This window comes from Marmota marmota, unplaced genomic scaffold, assembly GCF_001458135.2.
Source record: "Marmota marmota marmota unplaced genomic scaffold, marMar, whole genome shotgun sequence".
NCBI lineage: Eukaryota > Metazoa > Chordata > Mammalia > Rodentia > Sciuridae > Marmota > Marmota marmota.
The window spans coordinates 601557-621554 of NW_025999985.1; the positions used below are offsets into that span (position 1 = coordinate 601557).

Genomic DNA, 19998 nt, shown 5'->3' on the forward strand with positions numbered 1-19998 from the left:
CAGCCCCAGTGTTATGAATAACTATAATATACTAATAAAAAGTTAAAAACAAATGAGGAGGAAAAATTATGAGAAATCAAATTAGATGTTACAAAATGCTGTGCTTTTATTATTTAAAATAAATGAATGGAAGAATATCCCCTCTAAACAGACAGTTCCACAGCAGAAATATTGTCATTTCTGGAATAAAACCATACTGAAATCTATAAATAAAATATTCAAAAATATTACTTGGGTCATAAACTATGAAATATGATGTACTAATATCTGATAAAGTAGTTCATGGTAGAAATGAAGTCTTCACTGATTTAAGGCTAAAAGTTTCTCTTTCCTGAGAGCTACATTAGTGAAACTGTCAGTAATGAAGCAGGATTTGTGGAGGACACTTAATATAAGAGGTATGTCAGTAGAAGCTGGAGCATGTGAATTCAGTGATGAATAAAATAAAAAACAAAGGAAAATGCCATGAGTTTGTGATTAATGTTGGGATATTATTAAGCCATGGGAAATCACATATTCATTTGGTTCTGACAACCATTGACCATCTCTCATCACTATAATGTTACCTTCTCTGTGTGTCCAGCAGGGAGAGAGTCTCACCTCAGCCATCACAGCACAGGCATTCAGAGGAGATGCGATTCCTGTCTCCCATAGGTGATTGGAATGTAGAGTTGGAAAAGAACATCTTTTATTCCAGAACAGCCCCAAGTGAGGTGACCCTAATGGTTTCAGTCCCATCTTTACTATAGGCATGAAGCATTACACACACAGCCATCATAGCAGTTCAAAATGTATCCTAAGTTCTGTCTAAAGTAATGTGAAGAGCAAAGTAGTTGTCCTTAAGCCCCTTCCAAATCAGAGTTCACTATGAATGGTATTATTCACCTAGAAATATCCTCAGTGTATTCTTTTATTAAATAACATTGGGAGCCAAGAGCAATTGGCAACAGTTCAGCCACATGACTCCTTTACTAACACAGCACACAACAAACAAATGTTCCTCTCCCTGGTCTCTATTGGCAATAAATCTGTTTCAACCCCAAATCCTTTCCAGAACTGAGCACTTTCTCAAAGTTATCCCTTTACACACACTGCCTCTGTGACAGAAACAGAAAACACTCACCTTGCTTCTTGTGTGCAAGGTGCTGGACTCAGTGTGAGGCCATGACAGCGAGCATGGAGGGAGGGAGGCAGCTGGGCCCTGAGATAAAGGTCTGTGCTCCTGTGACCTCACTTCCCCTCTGGGCTGCAATTATCACCTCACCTGGAGAGGCAATGACAGTGCAGGCCTGGGGAGCCCAGGACAAGGCTGAAAAACTTTCTCCACACTTGCTAATTAATAAGGCAATTATGAGTTCCTTGTTAGTAACTTCTTAATAACTGATGAGTCTTTTGCATGATCCTTGTGGGGCTGAGAGGGTCTCATATGGAAAGTTCAGGAAATAATGAGGTGTGACCTATGAGCGACAGAGAATTGTATGTCTCATTGGACTCCAGGCTTCTCTCAGTTTTTAAGGCTAAATATTGCTAATTCTGTCTTCTTTCCTCTCCTTCTCCATCTCTTCCCTTTTGGGGGGAGCCTGGGACCTGGAACAGGGCCTATTCTGTGATCCTGAGGCCCCAGCTCCAGGCAGGCAGGGGTATAAAGATTACTGACCACACCCAGAGCAAATGCTCATGATTGTGACATCTGATGGTGTCATCACAACCATCCCTTGGCCATGGAGCTTGTCACTAGGAAGGAAGACTCAGTTGGAGAGTAGCCAACAGGATGGGTCACTTGGAGCATCTGCAGAGGGGCACTGATTGGGGGCATGAGGGGGTCAAGCCTTATGAACAGAAAACCTGTCCCCAGCACTTGGAAGGACCTGGGTTCCAGTGATGATACCTGGGTTATGATGTAACCCCTTTCCACACATATTTTCAAAGAGATTTTATTCAACATAATTCAGAAGTCTTGAAGGAGCCAGTGCAGCCTGAAGATTCCCAAAGATGAGCTGCCAAACCATGACCTCATGCAGCACCAGTGCTCTGTGGTACAGCAGCAGTGAACATGTGTGGCCCAAGTGCAGAAGTCAGCAGCCCAGAGTAAGCAGCAGCTGTCAGAGTAAAAGCAGAACATCTAGCATAGGCATGTGCAATGCTCAGGGTTAACTTCAACCTTCAGACCTGTGAGAGAGGATGGACTACAAGGAGATCCTGGAGTGGGTGGACTCCCAACAGCCTGCCTCAGTGACCCCTGGAAAGGACGATCAGGACCCCTGGGCTGTGCTCCATCTGTGATCAATTACCCCTTGGTGAAGAGTGTCTGTCTTGCCTCTCTCATCAATAAGCTGATTAAAAATTCCCAGGAACATGGTGGACTCAAGGTCTGGCCACACTAGACACCAGACAGATGATCAAATGTTACTGTGAGGATTACGTGGCCAGGTGCCGCCCTGGCAGGCAGCCTCCGGTCCCCATGGCCTGTGAGAACCAGCCTCTGAGTGATGACGTGGTCAGGAGCCAGGGCTTGGCGTGATATTTTGCAACTTGTTGAGGAGATACAGGAGAGCTGGACCAGCTGTTAGGAAGAGAGGGGCATCAGAAAAGCCCCATCCCTCAGGAAGCTGGGCCTTGAGTCCCCCCCACTCTCCTTTATGCCTCTGCTGAGCCTGAGCATCTCTCCTCCTGCAGGTCTAGGACTGAATGTCCCTGACACCCTTTGCTCAGCTTTACAAGACAGAAAATCCGATTCCTTCTTTGTGCAGTATCTCTTCCCCTAATTTGTCTTCAGATTCTCAGTCTATGTGGGACAGTCCCCATCATTGTATTTTTCTGTCTAGGGTCCCTGATTCCAAGTGTTTTCAAGAGATTTGTCTTCCTCAGAGGATCAGGATGGACTGAGGAATCTCTAATCCCCCATCCTCCAAACCCAGGGCACCAGAGCAGGCTGCCTGTGGAGTCCAAGCCTCACTAACAGGCAGCTCTGGGGTCTGATGTCCAGAAGAAGCAGCGAGTGTGGAGACAAAACCTTACAAGTTAACTATGAGCCCAGTCAGTGTCCCTGGATGATGGCCCTCTGGGGAATACTGGTCACTGAGCCAAGCACCTCTCTGTTCAGCTATCTTTAAAGTGCAGGCTCCACTGGTCTGCAGGTGCACAGGTTAGATGCTGAGGATTCCCAAATGAACCCTTTTCCCTTTCTCATAATGAGGGTGACAGGGTTGTGGGTGGGTGCTGATAGCCACAGCAGAGTTGGAACGATGCATGGCATTTAGGTGACGGCCAGTGAGCCATTGAGATGATGATGGTTATGTTAAGCTGTGTATTCAATTGTATATTAGACCCCTGCTGTCTGCCTTGGGCTCCCACTACTTTGGAGTTCTTGCTTTGGTTGGGGAAGTTCAAGAGGAGGGATTTCTGGTTGGTGGTTCCTGGAAGGCCCTGTGGGTGGCGTTCACAGGAGTAGTTCGGGCAGAAAAGGATTTCCTGTTTTGAACCTACATGTGCCTCCTGGCAGCTCGGTTATTTTGTGCCCAGCCAGACTGCAGCAGGTGGGGATTCGACTGTTGGGTTCAAATGCTCAGAAAGAAGCTGCTCTCTGGCTTTTGCTGAAATTGGGTAGAGACTCCCTGTGTGGCATGTCCATTTGCCGTATATATTTTATAATTATCTATTTTTATAAATTTCTTTGGATGGATATTTCATTGTTTTTTTTTGGGGGGGGGGGATTCATGACAGTAAAATTTATTTTGACATCATTACAAAACCATGGAATATATCTTATTTTAATTATGTTCCCAGTACCTGCCCTTCCCCTTAGCTCTCCTAACTCCTACTCTTTCCTCTACTGATCTTTCTGCCATTTTCCCATAGTTATTTTTTAAAGTAACTTTTCAATAAGGTACAGGATGGTGAGCTTCATTGTGACATATTCCTATATGTACACAGGAAAGTCATGTCAGATTTATTCCATGCCCTTCATTTTCCCATACTCATCCCTCCCCTTAATTCCCTGAAAATTTCTATTCTTTTATCTGCCCCCCAGCCCTTATTGAGGCTTTTTTTTCTTTTTTATTGGTTGTTCAAAACAGTACAAACCTCTTGACATATCATATTTCATACATTTGATTCAAGTGGGTTATGAACTCCCATTTTTACCCCGTATACAGATTGCAGAATCATATCGGTTACACATCCACGTTTTTACATATTGCCATACTAGTGACTGTTGTATTCTGCTGCCTTTCCTATCCTCTACTATCCCCCTCCCCTCCCCTCCCATCTTCTCTCTCTACCCCATCTACTGTACTTCATTTCTCTCCCTTGTTTTTTTTCCCTTTGCCCTCACATCCTCTTATATGTGATTTTGTATAACAATGAGTGTCTCCTTCCATTTCCATGCAATTTCCCTTCTCTCTCCCTTTCCCTCCCACCTCTCGTCCCTGTTTAATGTTAATCTTTTTCTCATGCTCTTCCTCCCTGCTCTGTTTTCAATTGCACTCCTTATATCAAAGAAGATATTTGGCATTTGTTTTTTAGGGATTGGCTAGCTTCACTTAGTATATCTGCTCTAATGCCATCCATTTCCCTGCAAATTCCATGATTTTGTCATTTTGTAGTGCTGAGTAATACTCCATTGTGTATAAATGCCACATTTTTTAATCCATTCATCTATTGAAGGACATCTAAGTTGGTTCCACAGTCTAGATATTGTGAATTGTGCTGCTATGAACATCGATGTAGCAGTATCCCTAAAGTACGCTCTTTTAAGGTCTTCAGGGAATAGTCCGAGAAGGGCAATAGCTGGGTCAAATGGTGGTTCCATTCCCAGCTTTCCCAGGAATCTCCATACTGCTTTCAAAATTGGCCGCACCAATTTGCAGTCCCACCAGCAATGTACAAGTGTACCCTTTTCCCCACATCCTCGCCAGCACTTTTTGTTGTTAGACTTCATAATGGCTGCCAATCTTACTGGAGTGAGATGGTATCATAGGGTGGTTTTGATTTGCATTTCTCTGACTGCTAGAGATGGTGAGCATTTTTTCAAATACTTGTTGATTGATTGTATGTCCTCCTCTGAGAAGTGTCTGTTCAGGTCCTTGACCCATTTGTTGATTGGGTTATTTGTTTTCTTATTGCTTAATTTCTTGAGTTCTTTGTATACTCTGGATATTAGGGCTCTATCTGAAGTGTGAGGAGTAAAGATTTGTTCCCAGGATGTAGGCTTCCTATTTACCTCTCTTATTGTTTCTCTTGCTGAGAAAAAAACTTTTTAGTTTGAGTAAGTTCCATTTGTTGATTCTTGTTTTTAACTCTTGTGCTATGGGTGTCCTATTAAGGAATTTGGAGCCTGACCCCTCAATATGTACATGGGAGCCAACTTTTTCTTCTATCAGATGCAGAGTCTCTGATTTGATATCAAGGTCCTTGATCCATTTTGAGTTAACTTTTGTGCATGGTGAGAGAAAGGGATTCAGTTTCATTTTGTTGCATATGGATTTTCAGTTTTCCCAGCACCATTTGTTGAAGATGCAATCCTTCCTCCATTGCATGCTTTTAGCCTCTTTATCGAATATAAGATAGTTGTAATTTTGTGGATTGGTTTCTGTGTCCTCTATTCTGTACCATTGGTCCACCCGCCTGTTTTGGTACCAGTACCATGCTATTTTTGTTACTATTGCTGTGTAGTACAGTTTGAAATCTGGAATCGCTATACCTCCTGATTCACACTTCCTGCTTAGAATTGCTTTTGCTATTCTGGGTCTTTTATTTTTCCATATGAATTTCATGATTGCTTTATCTATTTCTACAAGAAATGCCATTGGGATTTTGATTGGCATTGCAGTGAACCTATAGAGAACTTTTGGTAATATTGCCATTTTGATGATGTTAGTTCTGCCTATCCATGAACAGGGTATATTTTTCCATTTTCTAAGATCTTCTTCTATTTCTCTCTTTAGGGTTCTGTAATTTTCATTGTATAAATCTTTCACCTCTTTTGTTAGGTTTATTCCCAAGTATTTTTTTTTTTTGAGGATATTGTGAATGGGGTTGTTTTCTTCATTTCCATTTCAGAAGATTTGTAGCTGATATACAGGAATGCCTTTGATTTATGCATGTTGATTGTATATCCTGACACTTTGCTGAATTCATTTATTAGCTCTAGTAGTTTCTTTGTAGACCCTTTTGGATCATCTAGGTATAGGATCATATCACCCGCAAATAGTGATAATTTAAGTTCTTCTTTTCCTATCTCAATGCCTTTAATTTCTTTTGTCTGTCTAATTGTTCTGGCCAGTATTTCGAGAACTATATTGAATAGAAGTGGTGAGAGAGGGCATCCCTGTCTTGTTCCAGATTTTAGAGGGAATACCTTCAGTTTTTCTCCATTTAGAATGATGCTAGCCTGAGGCTTAGCATATATAGCTTTTAGAATGTTGAGGTAAGTTCCTTTATCCCTAGTTTTTCCAGAGTTTTGAACATAAAGGATGCTGTACTTTGTGGAATGCTTTTTCTGCATCTATCAAGATGATCATATGGTTCTTATCTTTAAGTCTATTGATGTGGTGAATAACGTTTATTGATTTCCGTATATTGAACCAGCCTTGCATCCCAGGGATGAATCCTACTTGATCATGGTGCACGATCTTTTTGATATATTTTTGTATCTTTTTTGCCAGAATTTTATTGATGATTTTTGCATCTAAATTCTTCAGGGATATTGGTCTGTAGTTTTCTTTCTTTGAGGTGTCTTTATCTGGTTTGGGAATCAGGGTGATACTGGCCTCATAGAATGAATTTGGAAGTTCTCCCTCTTTTTCTGTCTCCTGAAATAGATTGTAGAGTATTGGTATCAGTTCTTCTTTAAAGCTCTTGTAAAATTCTGCTGTATATCCATCCGGTCCTGGGCTTTTCTTGGTTGGTAGTCTTTTGATGGCTTCTTCTATTTCCTCACTTGATATTGGTCTGTTTAGGTTGTTTATATCATCCTGACTCAATCTGGGTAGTTCATATGTCTTAAGGAATTTATCGATGCCTTCACTATCTTCTATTTTATTAGAGTATAGGGTTTCAAAATAATTTCTAATTATCTTCTGTATTTCTGCAGTGTCTGTTGTGATGTTGCCTTTTTCATCCAGTAAGCTAGTAATTTAGGTTCTCTCTCTTCTTCTCTTTGTTAGCGTGGCTAGTGGTCTATCAATCTTATTTATTTTTTCAAAGAACAAACTTTTAGTTTTGTCAATTTTTTCGATTGTTTCTTTTGTTTCTATTTCATTGATTTCAGCTCTAATTTTAATTATTTCTTGCCTTCTACTGCATTTGCTGCTGATTTGTTCTTCTTTTTCTAAGGCTTTGAGGTGTAGTGTGAGGTCATTTATTTGTTGGCTTTTCCTTCTTTTAAGGAATGAACTCCATGAAATGAATCTTCCTCTTAGTACTGCTTTCATAGTGTCCCAGAGATTTCAATATGTTGTGTCTGAGTTTTCATTTACCTCTAAGAATTTTTTAATTTCCTCTTTGATGTCTTCTGTAACCCTTTGTTCATTCATTAGCATATTGTTTAATCTCCATGTGGTGTAGGATTTATCCTTTCTCATTTTATTATTGATTTCCAATTTCATTCCATTATGATCATATAAAATACATGGTAGTATCTCTACTCCTTTGTAATTGCTAAGATTTGCCCTGTGACATAATATATGGTCTATTTTTTAAAAGAATCCGTGTGCTGCTGAGAAGAAAGTGTATCCGCTTGATGTTGGGTGGTATATTCTGTATATATCAATTAAGTCTAAGTTATTAATTGTATTATTGAGCTCTATCGTTTCTTTATTCATCTTTTGTTTGGAAGATCTGTCAAGTGGTGAGAGAGGTGTGTTAAAATCTCCCATGTGTATTGTGTTGTGGTCTATTTGACTCTTGAACTTGAAAAGAGTTTGTTTGATGAACATAGCTGCACCAATGTTTGGGGCATATATATTAAAGATCGTCAAGTCTTGTTGGTGTATGGTTCCCTTGAGCAGTATGTAGTGTCCTTGTTTATCCCTTTTGACTAACTTTTGCTTGAAGTCTATTTTATTTGATACAAGTATGGACACCCCTGTTTGCTTCTGGGGACCATATTAGTGATATGATTTTTGCAATCCTTTCACCTTCAGTCTTTGTATGTCTTTTCCAATCAGATGAGTCTCCTGTAGGCAGCATATTGTTGGATCTTTTTTTTTTTGATCCATTCTACTAGCCTATGTCTTTTGATTGGTGCATTTAAGCCATTAATATTCAGGGTTACTATTGAGATATGGTTTGTAGTTCAGCCATATTTGATTATGTATGTTACTTAACATGATTTTTTTTCCTCTATGATTAGTTTTTTCTTTACTGTACTACCTCCTGCTGTGGATTTTCATTGATATTTTTCATTTCCTCTTCCTGTAATGTTTTGCCAAGGATGTTTTGAAGAGCTGGTTTTCTAGCTGCAAATTCTTTTAACTTTTGTTGATCATGGAAGATTTTTATTTCATCTTCAATCTTGAAGCTTAATTTCGCTGGATACATGATTCTTGGTTGGAACCCTTTTTATTTCAGTGTTTGAAATATGTTGTTCCAGGATCTTCTAGCTTTCAGAGTCTGTGTTGAAAGATCAGCGGTTATCCTGATTGGTTTACCCCTAAATGTAATCTGCTTCCTCTCTCTTGTGGCTTTTAAGATTCTCTCCTTATTCTGAATGTTGGGCATCTTCATTATTATGTGTCTTGGTGTGGATCTCTTATGATTTTGTACATTTGGTGTCCTGTAGGCTTCTAGTATTTGGATTTCTTTTTAATTCTTTAAGTCTGGGAAGTTTTCTAGTATTATTTCATTGAATAGATTGCTCATTCCCTTGGTTTGGACCTCTATACCCTCTTGTATCCCAATAACTCTTATTTTTGGTTTCTTTATGTTATCCCATAATTCTTGGATGTTCTGCTCATGATTTCTTAACATTCTCGCTGAGCTGTCTATGTTCTTTTCAAGCTTAAAAACTTTGTCTTCGTTGTCTGAAGTTCTATCTTCTAGGTGTTCTACTCTGCTGGTAATACTCTCATTTGAGTTTTTAATTTGGTTTATTGTTTCCTGAATTGCCAGGATTTCTGTTTGTTTGTTTTATTATATCCTCTATCTCCCTATAGAGTTGATCTTTTGCTTCTTGGATTTGTTTATGTAATTCATTGTCAAAGTGACCTTTCATTGTCTGAATTTGCTGTATAATGACTTCCTTGAGACTCCAGATCATCTGAAGCATGTATATCCTGAACTCTTTGTCTGACATTCCATCAGCTGCAGATATTACTTCATCTAATGTTGAATTGACATGTATTGTTTGTGGTCCTTTCTTTCCTTGTCTTTTCATACTGATCATGATTCTTTCTAGCTTTGTGAAACTGTTGTGTTAATGTTGTTCCCCTTATATATTTGTATTGTTCTTGTATAGCTCCAAAATCCCTCTTTTGTGGAGAAAGATAATGTTAACAGTTCCCAATATCAACAGTACATCATCTAAGCACAAGTGTTCATTATTAATACATTTATAGTTAGATTCTAAGTCTATAGGTATTGGTTTTAGTTATTACTTAAGAATATAGTCATTAGTTTCATAAAAGGCATACCATATCTGGTGGCATATAGAAAACTTAATTTCAGATGAAGGATGTTATACTTAGAGGGAAAGGAGTGAGGGTATGAGGTTAAACTAACTTAGCACCTTTGGAGAACTCTAACCAATAGACTGGTAATTTATGGAAGAATGTATAGACTCAACCTCCTATCTGGATTCAGATAGTTACCCTATGTATAGATAGCAAAAGTTAGGAGATTGAAAGTGGGATAAGGGGAATACAAATGAAGAAAAGAAAAGAGAAATAAGAGAGAAGGAAAAGGAAAGTAAGATAGAAATAAAGAAAAAATGGGGGGAAGGTGGGGTATATGCAATTCCTCTATATTATATTACGTTGGTAATTCGGTTGTTCATGCACAGTTCTTGGTTTCACATATGTTGAAGTTGTGGAAGAGAGAGAAGAAAAGAGAGAAAGAAAAGAAAAAAAAAGTCTCTCAGAACACTGTTTTCCTTTCTTCCAGTAGGTGGCATTGTCTATTCCTATCTTGAGCCTCTGTATTCAGGGTGGTGGGTATAGCCAGTGTGAAAGGAAATGAGCTTCCACCTGTATCTTCCCTACTCTAGTCTCTGAGGTAGAAACCAGGTGCCTGTACAGTTGTTGTTTTGCATTGATAGCTACAACCCCCAAAAGCTTGTGGGAAATATTTTGAGTTATCGCAGCTAAGGGTAGGGGAGTTGGAAACCGGGTACCTGGATCAGCCGCAGAACCGTGATGGTAGCCACACCCGCTTTGGTTGGTTTTAAGGGTTGATGGGCTTCCTCTGGACTAGCACATGAGGCCAGGCCAGGCTTCCTCCTCTGGTCTGGCTTGGCTGGTGCTGGGCTTCCCCCTCCAGTCTGGCTTGGCTGGCGCCGGGCTTCCTCCTCTGGTCTGCTTGGCTGGCCCCTTATTGAGGCTTAGCTTCCACATATCAGAGAAAATATTTGAACTTGATTTTGGGATTTGTGTATTTCACTTTGGCATTAGTGTATTATTCTATTCTCTAGATTCATCCATTTATTTACTGGCAAATGTCATAAAGTCATTCTTCTTTATGGGTGAAAAATACTCTGTTGTGTATGTAGACCATATTTTCTTCATCCATTCTTCTGTGGAAGGGACCCTAGTTTGGCTCTGTATCTTATCTATTGTGAAATATGCTGTTATAAACATTGATGTGGTCATGTCACTTAGTATACTGATTATAAATCCTTTGGCTATATACCTAGGAGTGGGATAATTGAGTCAAACGGTGGATCCTTTTCAAGTTGTTTTTTGTTTGTTTTTTTGTGTGACAAATATCCATACTGCTGTACATAGTGGGTGCACAAACTTGCAATCCCACCAGCAGTGTATGAGTTTATTGGCCTGTTGTTTGTTTATATTCCACAAACACCATCTATTCCCCACTCTTTTTCTAAATGTCCTAGTTGTACTACCCACTTGTTCTCCTAGTTATATTGTTGGCAGTTTAATTAATTAATTAATTAAAGAAAAAAGATCAACAGAAACCTTGTTCATTGTTAGATACAGGTGTTGAGAACCAATCAATTTCCCCTGTGCTGAAGATTAAACACCAAGAAATGCTGAGGCAAGTGCAGAAAGTTTTACTTACAGGACAGAGAACAGAGAGGGACAAGGACTCCACAGAGGCAGAGGAGTGGTCCAAGTTGTAAGTCAGGACCAAGGAAGTGGGTGATCTGCCCTTTTACAAGTTTTAGATTTCCTTTGTCTTTTGCCCACTTTTCCTCTTACCTTCCTACAAGACCCACAGCTGGAAGGACCAAAAGGTGAAGTGATCTGAGACCTGAAAGGAGGCCACCAGGGGAGCAGCCCAGGGGCCATTCATGACAACTCTTTGGTGGGAGACAGGGTTCCCTGGGGGCAGGTAACCTTGGCAACAGTTTGGAGGAGGAGGAAGTGACCTGAAGGTCTAGCATTCTATTCTTTCCTATTGTACCAGCCCCAAGTTCCTGATTTAAGGGAATCATTCATCACCTACACTGACTGCCATCTGCCCCTGGCCTCCTTGGCAAACACTGCCCTTTCAATCCAACAGCACTGGATGCTTCCTGGAAAACCTACAAATGTGTCTCCAGAGAAATAAGGCACTCTCATTGGCCAAGTTAACTGCTGAAGAAACAGAAAACATAATGGTCAAAACTCAGTCCTTGGTCCCTACAGGGACCTCTACCCAATGCCACCTGAGAGGTTTGAGGGTCACAGGCCACACAGTATCACCATCACTCCTGACCCATTTGCAAGTCTGGATATTAACAAAATCACCCTTAGTTTTAGTGACTAACTAGAGGTGCTCATGAAACTCATAGAAACATGTTAGGCCCCTGGTTATGGTTCACTACAGGGAAGGTACATGGGTACAGTCAGCCAGGGCAGATGCTGATGGGCAGAGTCCAGGAGAGGTGTCCAGTGGGGAGCCTCCTGTTATCCTTCCTGCGGGTCACAGATGCTCTGCTTCCCCACCACAGGAGACAACAGTCCTGGATACTGTCCTCCAGGGCAGCTCACCTGGGCCTCGGTGCCTACAGCTCCTCCTGAACCCCCTCCCATGCTGTCCCCATGATGAGTTCTGAGCCTGGGCATTTACCACATGGCTACAACCCAGTGCCCTTCATACATTTGGTGACGAAGCCCCAAGCAGACATGACCACTTCTCAAGCATGGAATATCAAAGGCCTGGAGACCACTGCCCAGTAGCTAGAGACAGAGGCCTGACCTCACTCGTCCAAGGCTGATTCTGCACTTGAGCCCACATCTTTGTGCTGAAGGCTCCCTTACAGCAAAGTCAGCATGTTTGTCTGGAAACCTGCCTTTTGTATGTCACTGGCAGGACCCAGGCCACAGTGAGATCCTGTGCCTATGTCCAACCTGGAAAGGGCACCAAGAGGTCAGGATATGCTTAAGGAAATGGTGACTCCATCCTATGGAGTTATTACTGAAAGGAAAGTGAGAGACCAGGAGATGGAAAGATGGACATGAGGCTGAGATACACATGAAGATTTGTTTGTCAGAGCTGACAAATAAAGGCACATCTCTCCATAGATGGACAGAGGCAAATCAGGCTTGGGTTCAGGACTTTTGTGGGGCAGGCTCAAGGATTAGAGCTGGGGGTCCTAATGTGGGGGGGTGGGGAATTTCCAGAGACCATAAAAATAAGAGGCCAAAACTCCCTACTGGACTCCTGGCTCTGGGGCCCCTTCTCTTCACAGTTTCCCTGTCACTTTTGCAACAAACCTGCTTATTGCTTGCTATCTCTGTGTCCTGTGTTTCAATTCCTTCCTGAATGGAGACAATGAACCCAGCACCCCTAGACGGTAACACTAGTGTTCAACAGCAGCACCAGCTACTTCATCTAGGGTTCTAGTAACCACAACATGGGAAAAAAAATCATGGAAGACTCCACCCTCCAAAGTCAAACAAGGCTACCTAACAAATGAGTGGAAAAATTACAACAATGAAAGAAAAATACATGAATGTATGTTCACATGGACTCATAGAATTTATATGAATGTATTATGTTCATATAACATATTTACATATGTAATGTATGTCCTTGATGCAATCAGTGCAACAAGAGCACAGACAGACTGGGGAGGGGGCAGGGGAGGAGAAAGAATGGGAAGAAATTCTTACTGGAGAGTGAAGAGCTTTCTCCACTCAGAGGTCAAGATGGTTCACAGGGATGAAGCTCCCGGAGGATGCTCTTGTGTCCTTTCCAGTTTTCCCTGGGCTGTGCCTCCCTTCGACCAAAGATGGGTCTGCCATGCGAACAGCATGCTAGCTTCATACTAGAGGTTCCAAACATAGAAGTTAACTGGTGAGATCAAAATAAAGACACAGAAACTCAATTTACCTTTTTCTTGCCCAGCTCAGAGACGGCCCTTCCTGGCTCCTGCCTCGAGCCACCTGGTGGTAGCAAGGTTTACACAAGAGACCAGCAAGAAAGAGGAAGGAGCATGCCAGAGAGTGGGCTTTTATTGGGAAACAAAAAATTCAGGGGAAAATTCCATCCAATGAAGTTCAAGGGGGACAGCATTCCAAGGTCAGGGTCAGTTTTTGGTTTCCAGGTCAATGGTCAGTCACACCCCACACAGACAGGCCCTCGCACCTGGAAAAAGTGGGGATAAAACTCTGACACAGCTGGCCTGAGCACATCACACCCAGTTATGGAGGTAGACCAGTCATGTGTGAGAATGGCTTCCCACAGATGGGAGGTTGTTAAGGTGACCTCATTGTGCCTCACTGAACTGCTGGCTTGTGGCTGGGAAATAGAGCTGCTTGCCATAGCTTTGCCTTTCCCTGTGCCATCTTGTCCCAGTAAATGGTGGGGACCACTGGCGAGCACCCTCAGATGGAGTTTTGTCTGGATGGACTCGGTCAGTGCACTCCCAGAGCTAGAGCTGATGCAGAGATCTATCTGGGAATGTCCAGCAGCTGGAATTTAGTTGTGACCATGCTTTGGGGCTTTGTTGGGTGGCACTTACTCCAGAAGGATTAGACACATGCCTCTTATTGCTAGGCAGATCCACTCCTCTGAGCATCAGCTCCCCAAATTCCTCTCACAGGATGGATGGGGCAGATCATCCCCTACAGGTCTCATAGTCCACAGCTATGAATTTGCACTTCCCTGGACCAGATGTGATGTCACATGTGCCTCCTGACCAGTTTCTGGCCTCTCCCTGGCTGGTTGCATGAGTTCCCAGAAGCAAAGGGAAAACAAGCCCCTCCTCCATTGCTTGTCCCAGCCCAGATCACCCTGGTGCACTGGTCTGTGCAGGTTCCAATTCAGCCAGGCTCACTCTGGACCCAGCAGTGGTGTTAGCTGGGACAGCACAGCGTACCTCCCATGAAATCCCAGGCTCCTCCCTGTCAGCTGCTATGCAACCTCTTCCACAGGCTCTCCTCTCAGCCATGCTCAACAGCAGAGACCCCTGGAGCACTGTGTCTGGCCAGGTTGGGCCAGCCTCCCTGCTCCACAGCTTCTGCTGGGCCAAATTTATCCACATGCACTTCTGCCTCCCTCCCGCCCCTTGCTCATGGTGAACTGGTGACACTAACACTGCCATGCATTCATGGCTAGGCTGGCATCTCTGAGGTATCCTTTCTTGTGCAGTGCTCACAGTTTCTGGATTTCTGTGTCTCCATGATTACCTAACTCTCCACTAGAGAATCTCAGTGGATTTCCTTAGTTACCCACCTTGCTGAGAAGCAGTACTCCCACTGCTTGGGTCTTGAGCTGCAGAGAACTGGGAAATGCACCTTCCTCTCACCCACCACGTTTCTAGCCTCCTCTCTGCCCTGTTTTCCCTACCCTCCCTTGTTTTCCCGGTTCCAGGGACCACAGTCCAACCCTCCTCACCTCCATCTGATCCTGCATACTGCGTCACCTGTGTCTTCATTCCTCTACTTTGTAGGCTCCAGATCCAGCATTTAAGCCCATCCCTGTGTCCTCTGCCCCAAATCTTCCAGCTCCACAGTTGTCAAGTTCCAGGCACCCACAGTTCCTCCACAAACTGTATTTGTGCCCCTGGCCACTACCCACCACCCTCTGGTCTCTGCCCTGGCTCCTGGTGCCTTAGTTCCTATATAACCACTTTACCCCACCACATCTTCCTGCTTCCTTCACCTTCCTATGCACATTCTTCCTCCCTGCCCATGTCTGTCTTCTCCCCAGGCCCCACCTCCTTCTCTTGCACTGTGTATCTGCCTTGACCCATTGACATCCAAGGTCTCCTTCTCCCTCGGTGTCCTCCATTCTCCACAACATGCTTTTATCCCATTGTTTCCTGGAAACTTCACCTTCATTTGCCCTTTAAACTGTGCACTGCCATGTTTCCCTTGGTTTCTCTGAACCTTGAAACACTCCTCCTCCTATAGTCCAATATGTCCACACCCTTGGCTTCCTTCATGCCATCTCCCTTGGCAAAGTTAAGCCTGGCATTGACTTCACCCCGACAACATGTGCCCTTGTTGACCTTCTGTGCCTCTCATGCTTTTCTTTTTTCAGTCCCTACTTCAGGCTCTGTTCCACCATTTTGTACCTGTGATCCCTCTTTCCCTGTGCCCTCTGTGTCATGTGGCATACAGTCATACACTGTCACTCCGTACATGTTACACAGTTAAACAGCTCCTGCTGGTGGCTGTTGACAAGGGCTCCATGCATTGCACTTGTCACATGGTGATCCAGTTCTGAGTCAGGAAAATAGAGGAAAACTGTGAGAAATGAGTTTATCAGTGAGGTACCAGACAAGTTAGAGAATCCAAATTCTCCATGAATGTGTTTTTTAGGGCTAAGCAGGACGGATTCTGATCCCCCCAGCCTCTGCTGGAGCGCTGATTTTCACTGCGCTATAACTTAACAGAGGTTGCCTTCACAGCAGTCTTGGAAATTAAGAGATGGGGTGGATTAGCTAAGTTAAAATGACAGAAGCTTCTCTTGTGCCTGCTGGTGAGGGCATATGGGCTGTTATAGATGGAGAAGCACATTGCTTTTAGCTGGAGCCTCCAAACTAGGCTAGGGCAGCACAAAAAAACTATGTCTCAACCCAGGTTCAGGTATTGTGATAGAGCTCAGATGAAATGGAGAATCCCAGAGACCAGAGCACATTACCCTCACTTTCACTAGTACCTGCCATTGTAATTGTTCTACTTTATCTGTTAAGTTCCTATCCATACTTCAGAGCCTGAACATTATCATATGCATATGGACATGTAAAGGAAGGCAGTGTGTAGGGTTTAGAGCGTATGTGGATTCAGCAATGCAGGGGGATCATGAACTGCTTCCCCTGCATACACAAGGACTAGGGCATGGCAGTCTCCACTGTTAGAGTCTGAAACAAGTCAAGATGGCGCCTGGCATTTTGCCAGGGGGAGTGGTTTGTGAAATAATGCCAGCGAGCCATTAAGTGTGGAGATTCCTTATAGGTTGACTGCAGTATCTAGTTTATGTTAATTAAGATAAGTTGTGTGTAATGTATATATACCCCTCCTGTCCTACAATAAATGGCTCCCATTCCTGCTGTATCAATGTACACAAGTTGTTCATCACCCCCAGGTTATTTTGCTGCAGCTGGACTGCGGCAGATGGTGGCCCATACCAGGAGCCCCGGGACACTCGGGGGTAAGTGACGAAGAAAAGCTGCCTGTCCCTAGATAGGATGGGGGCAAATCTGCTCGTCCCTAGGCAGATAGGGCGAGAGGAAAAATGGCCATTTTGTGAAAATGGAGAAGATTGATGCAGTATGTTTGTGTCTTGTTTTGTCTTGAAATGTTGTATTGTCTTTGTGACGAAAATACGGAAGGGGTGTTAAGTAAATTGTTAAAAAAAGGAGGCACCCCAGTGGGACCAAGAATAGTTAGGGCATGTGTTGATGGAAGCCCAGGAACTCTAGTCAGAAAGAAAAAGAGAGTTCAGAGGAGGAAGGATTATCAGGAAAAAAGTTACAGCAAAAGGCTATTACTAAATACTTTTCATTACCGGAGGGTGCGTGAATCAGCGTGGCGTCTGCCACGTGTGCGAGCCAGTCACGGCGCAGCAAGGACTTTCCAAGCGGTGGCAGCCGGCTCTTCCCCACCCCCGCCTGGGGGGCGGGTCGCCACTGTGAGAGCCCAAATCCAAACCTGACCTGGAGGCACAGTCTCACAGGCTCTTGCTCCCTGTGCCCGGAAGCAGTTTGAGTCCGGTACACTCCCCAGGGCCATCTGGGGCTGCCTGAGACGCTACAGCCGGCAGAAGATGCTACTGGTGTCCCTGATGTTTGGTCATTTTCAATGCCAATAACTAAGCTACAGTGGTTCTCCCACACCTGGAGGCTGATGAATAATGAGCACTATTAAGGCTTATTTCAAATGCAAAAAAACCTTGAGATAATGTACCAAATTGTTCAGAAGGTTGTTTTCTTAGTGCCTGCTGGAATACTACAGGATTTTCTTTAGCAGCATTGCCGGAATTCCTGCCTTCATCCCAGTGTCGGTGAGGATGATGGTGGAAGAATTTCCAGTGTTGCTGAGAACTGGACAAGACTTTGTATCAAGCTAGCTGCCTGCAGAACTTACCTGGACTGTGATTTAAGCTAGCTGCCTGCAGAACTTACCTGGACTGTAATTTACCTGGAATATGAGTTAACATATTGAGACACTGCTTTACCTGGGCTGAGACAACAAACTGTAATCTACAACAAATTGTAACTCGGTATCTTTGCTAACGGTGTCATTGCTGGTATAATTTTTCCAAGGGCTTCTTGCATGGAGCCATCAATTGGCTTGGTATTGTGGCATTTTGTATCCTCCCCTTCTGCTTATAGCAGATTATTTATGGTGTTTGTGTAAAAACCACTATGGTTGTTATTTAAATTAAACAAAAGGGGGAAATGTTAGAGTCTGTAAACAAGTCAAGATGGCGCCTGGCATTTTGCCAGGGGGAGTGGTTTGTGAAGTAACTCCAGCAAGCCATTAAGTGTGGAGATTCCTTATTGATTGACTGCTGTATCTAGTTTATGTTAATTAAGATAAGCTGTGTGTAATGTATATATACCCCTCCTGCCCTACAATAAACAGCTCCCACTCCTGCTGTATCAATGTACACAAGTTGTTCGTCACCCCCTGGTTATTTTGCTGCAGCCAGACTGTGGCACTCCACTGCCTATGGCAACAGACCCAACCTGCAGGGCAGCTCCTCAACCTACTCTTCTCTGGGTCTCCCTCTTATTCACCTCCATTCTCTAAACACATAAACAGTACATTTTTGAAAAATATCTATTAACTCCATGTGTATTTCAGCAAGTTTCTGGGCCTGGCTTCACACCTAAAGAAAATCTTTCTATAAGATAAAATCTTAGGAGGCAAACATGGGAATTGTTGGCCCACAATATCTACCACTCATTTCTATACCGCATCAGGTTCTAGCAAACGTTTTCAGGAATTATTGTAGTTAAATGTCTTTGAAGGACTAGTAAATGATCCATTTGGTTGGCCTCCAGCAACATGGAGGATGCTCTGCACAGGATGAAGTTAACCAGCTTCATTTGTCTCCATTGCATGCAGGTCTCCTATTCAGCTGGCTGAGGACCCCAGTTCCCTTGAGGATTGACAACATCAATACAAGTAACTCTTCCATAAGTTTCTCTGTTAGTGTTTTGATAGGGAAAAATGAATAAACAATTGCACATTGTGCAAAAATTTATAATTTATATGTTTATGGTTATACTGGGTAATTTTGTATTCCTTAGGAGCACAGTCTGGATAGAATGGAGTTATGGTTCATGAGAAGAAAGGGGCTGAGAGTGGGAAAACACATGGAGATAAGGGCATTAGTGTTCACCAGCCACCAACTGGGATTAAAATAAAGGGTTACAAAAACATTTAATAAGGAAGAGAGGGTATAGAATATCACAAATGTACACACCAGGACAAGGATTCTCTGAGTGGCTCTGGACTCAGGGCAGGATCTGGGGGAAAGTTTGATGCTGAGAATGTGCTGAACCCTCTGTTTGTGCCTGTACAGAAGGAGAACCATGGAGCCACTGGACCAGATCATGAGCAAGGAAAAGACAACTTCAGGGAATACAAAGAATGCTGCATATAATGAATCTGTGGTTTTGTCATGACCTGCAGAAGAACAGTACCCAAAATCTCTTTTCTCTGTCAGGTTTTCACTACTCCATTTGCCAAGCACATAGAGAGGAAAAATGGAATTCACCACCATGTACAGGATCCAGCATAGGAAAATGGAGAAGCCAATATACTTGGGAGTTCTTCCTTTGAGATCCTTCCAACAGGAGTTCATGGGGCTGATGGTGATGTTCTGGAAGACGCTCAAGAGGCAGGTGATGAAAATGGACACACTCCTGCCCACTCGCTGCATGTACAAAATAAGTTTGCATCCAAAATCACTGAAGAAGTATTTCAACCCAAAAGCTGTGATTGTACTGGGAACTCCATTAGAGAGAATGATGAGGCAGTTGGCTACACTCAGGTGCTTAAGGATCAGATCAGTGGACCTTAATGTGCACTCATTGCAGGAAAGGACTAGATAGTAATAAAGCTGAGAGAAATTTCCCAGAATTCCAACAGTGATCTGTGATAAGAACAAGAGTCCCATGGCCACATTCCCAGAGGCCATTCTGTCATTCAGCACATTGTCCTTTACATTATGGTAACAGTCATTCCTCTGAGCAAAAGAGCTCATTAAAATTTTTTGTAGCCAGAACATTGGTGTGTACCTGTAGCCTCCTGCTCCTCGGGTGGCTGAGGCAGGACCATTGTTCCAGTCAGAGTTTGAGACTGGCCTAGAAAACACAGTGACACCCATCACAGAATATTATGTATATTTTACAGCAAGAGTAACTTTCCCTGTGTG

At 43.0% G+C, this 19998-nt stretch overlaps 1 protein-coding gene across 1 annotated transcript; it reads right to left on the reverse strand.

Moving 5' to 3' along the window:
- Positions 1-2418: 2418 nt before the first annotated feature.
- On the reverse strand, positions 2419-19776 carry LOC107160748 (vomeronasal type-1 receptor 4-like). Its single transcript, XM_015507381.2, has 3 exons — positions 18875-19776; positions 18256-18273; positions 2419-2563 (listed from the first exon to the last, which is right to left on the reverse strand). The coding sequence occupies exons 1-3, from the start codon at positions 19759-19761 to the stop codon at positions 2419-2421; spliced, it is 1050 nt and encodes a 349-aa protein (XP_015362867.1). The 5' UTR covers positions 19762-19776.
- Positions 19777-19998: the final 222 nt, after the last annotated feature.

Bases quoted from the DNA above. Each gene is read 5' to 3' on its own strand.
- LOC107160748 (XM_015507381.2), bottom strand. From the start codon at position 19,761: ATGGCCTCTGGGAATGTGGCCATGGGACTCTTGTTCTTATCACAGATC.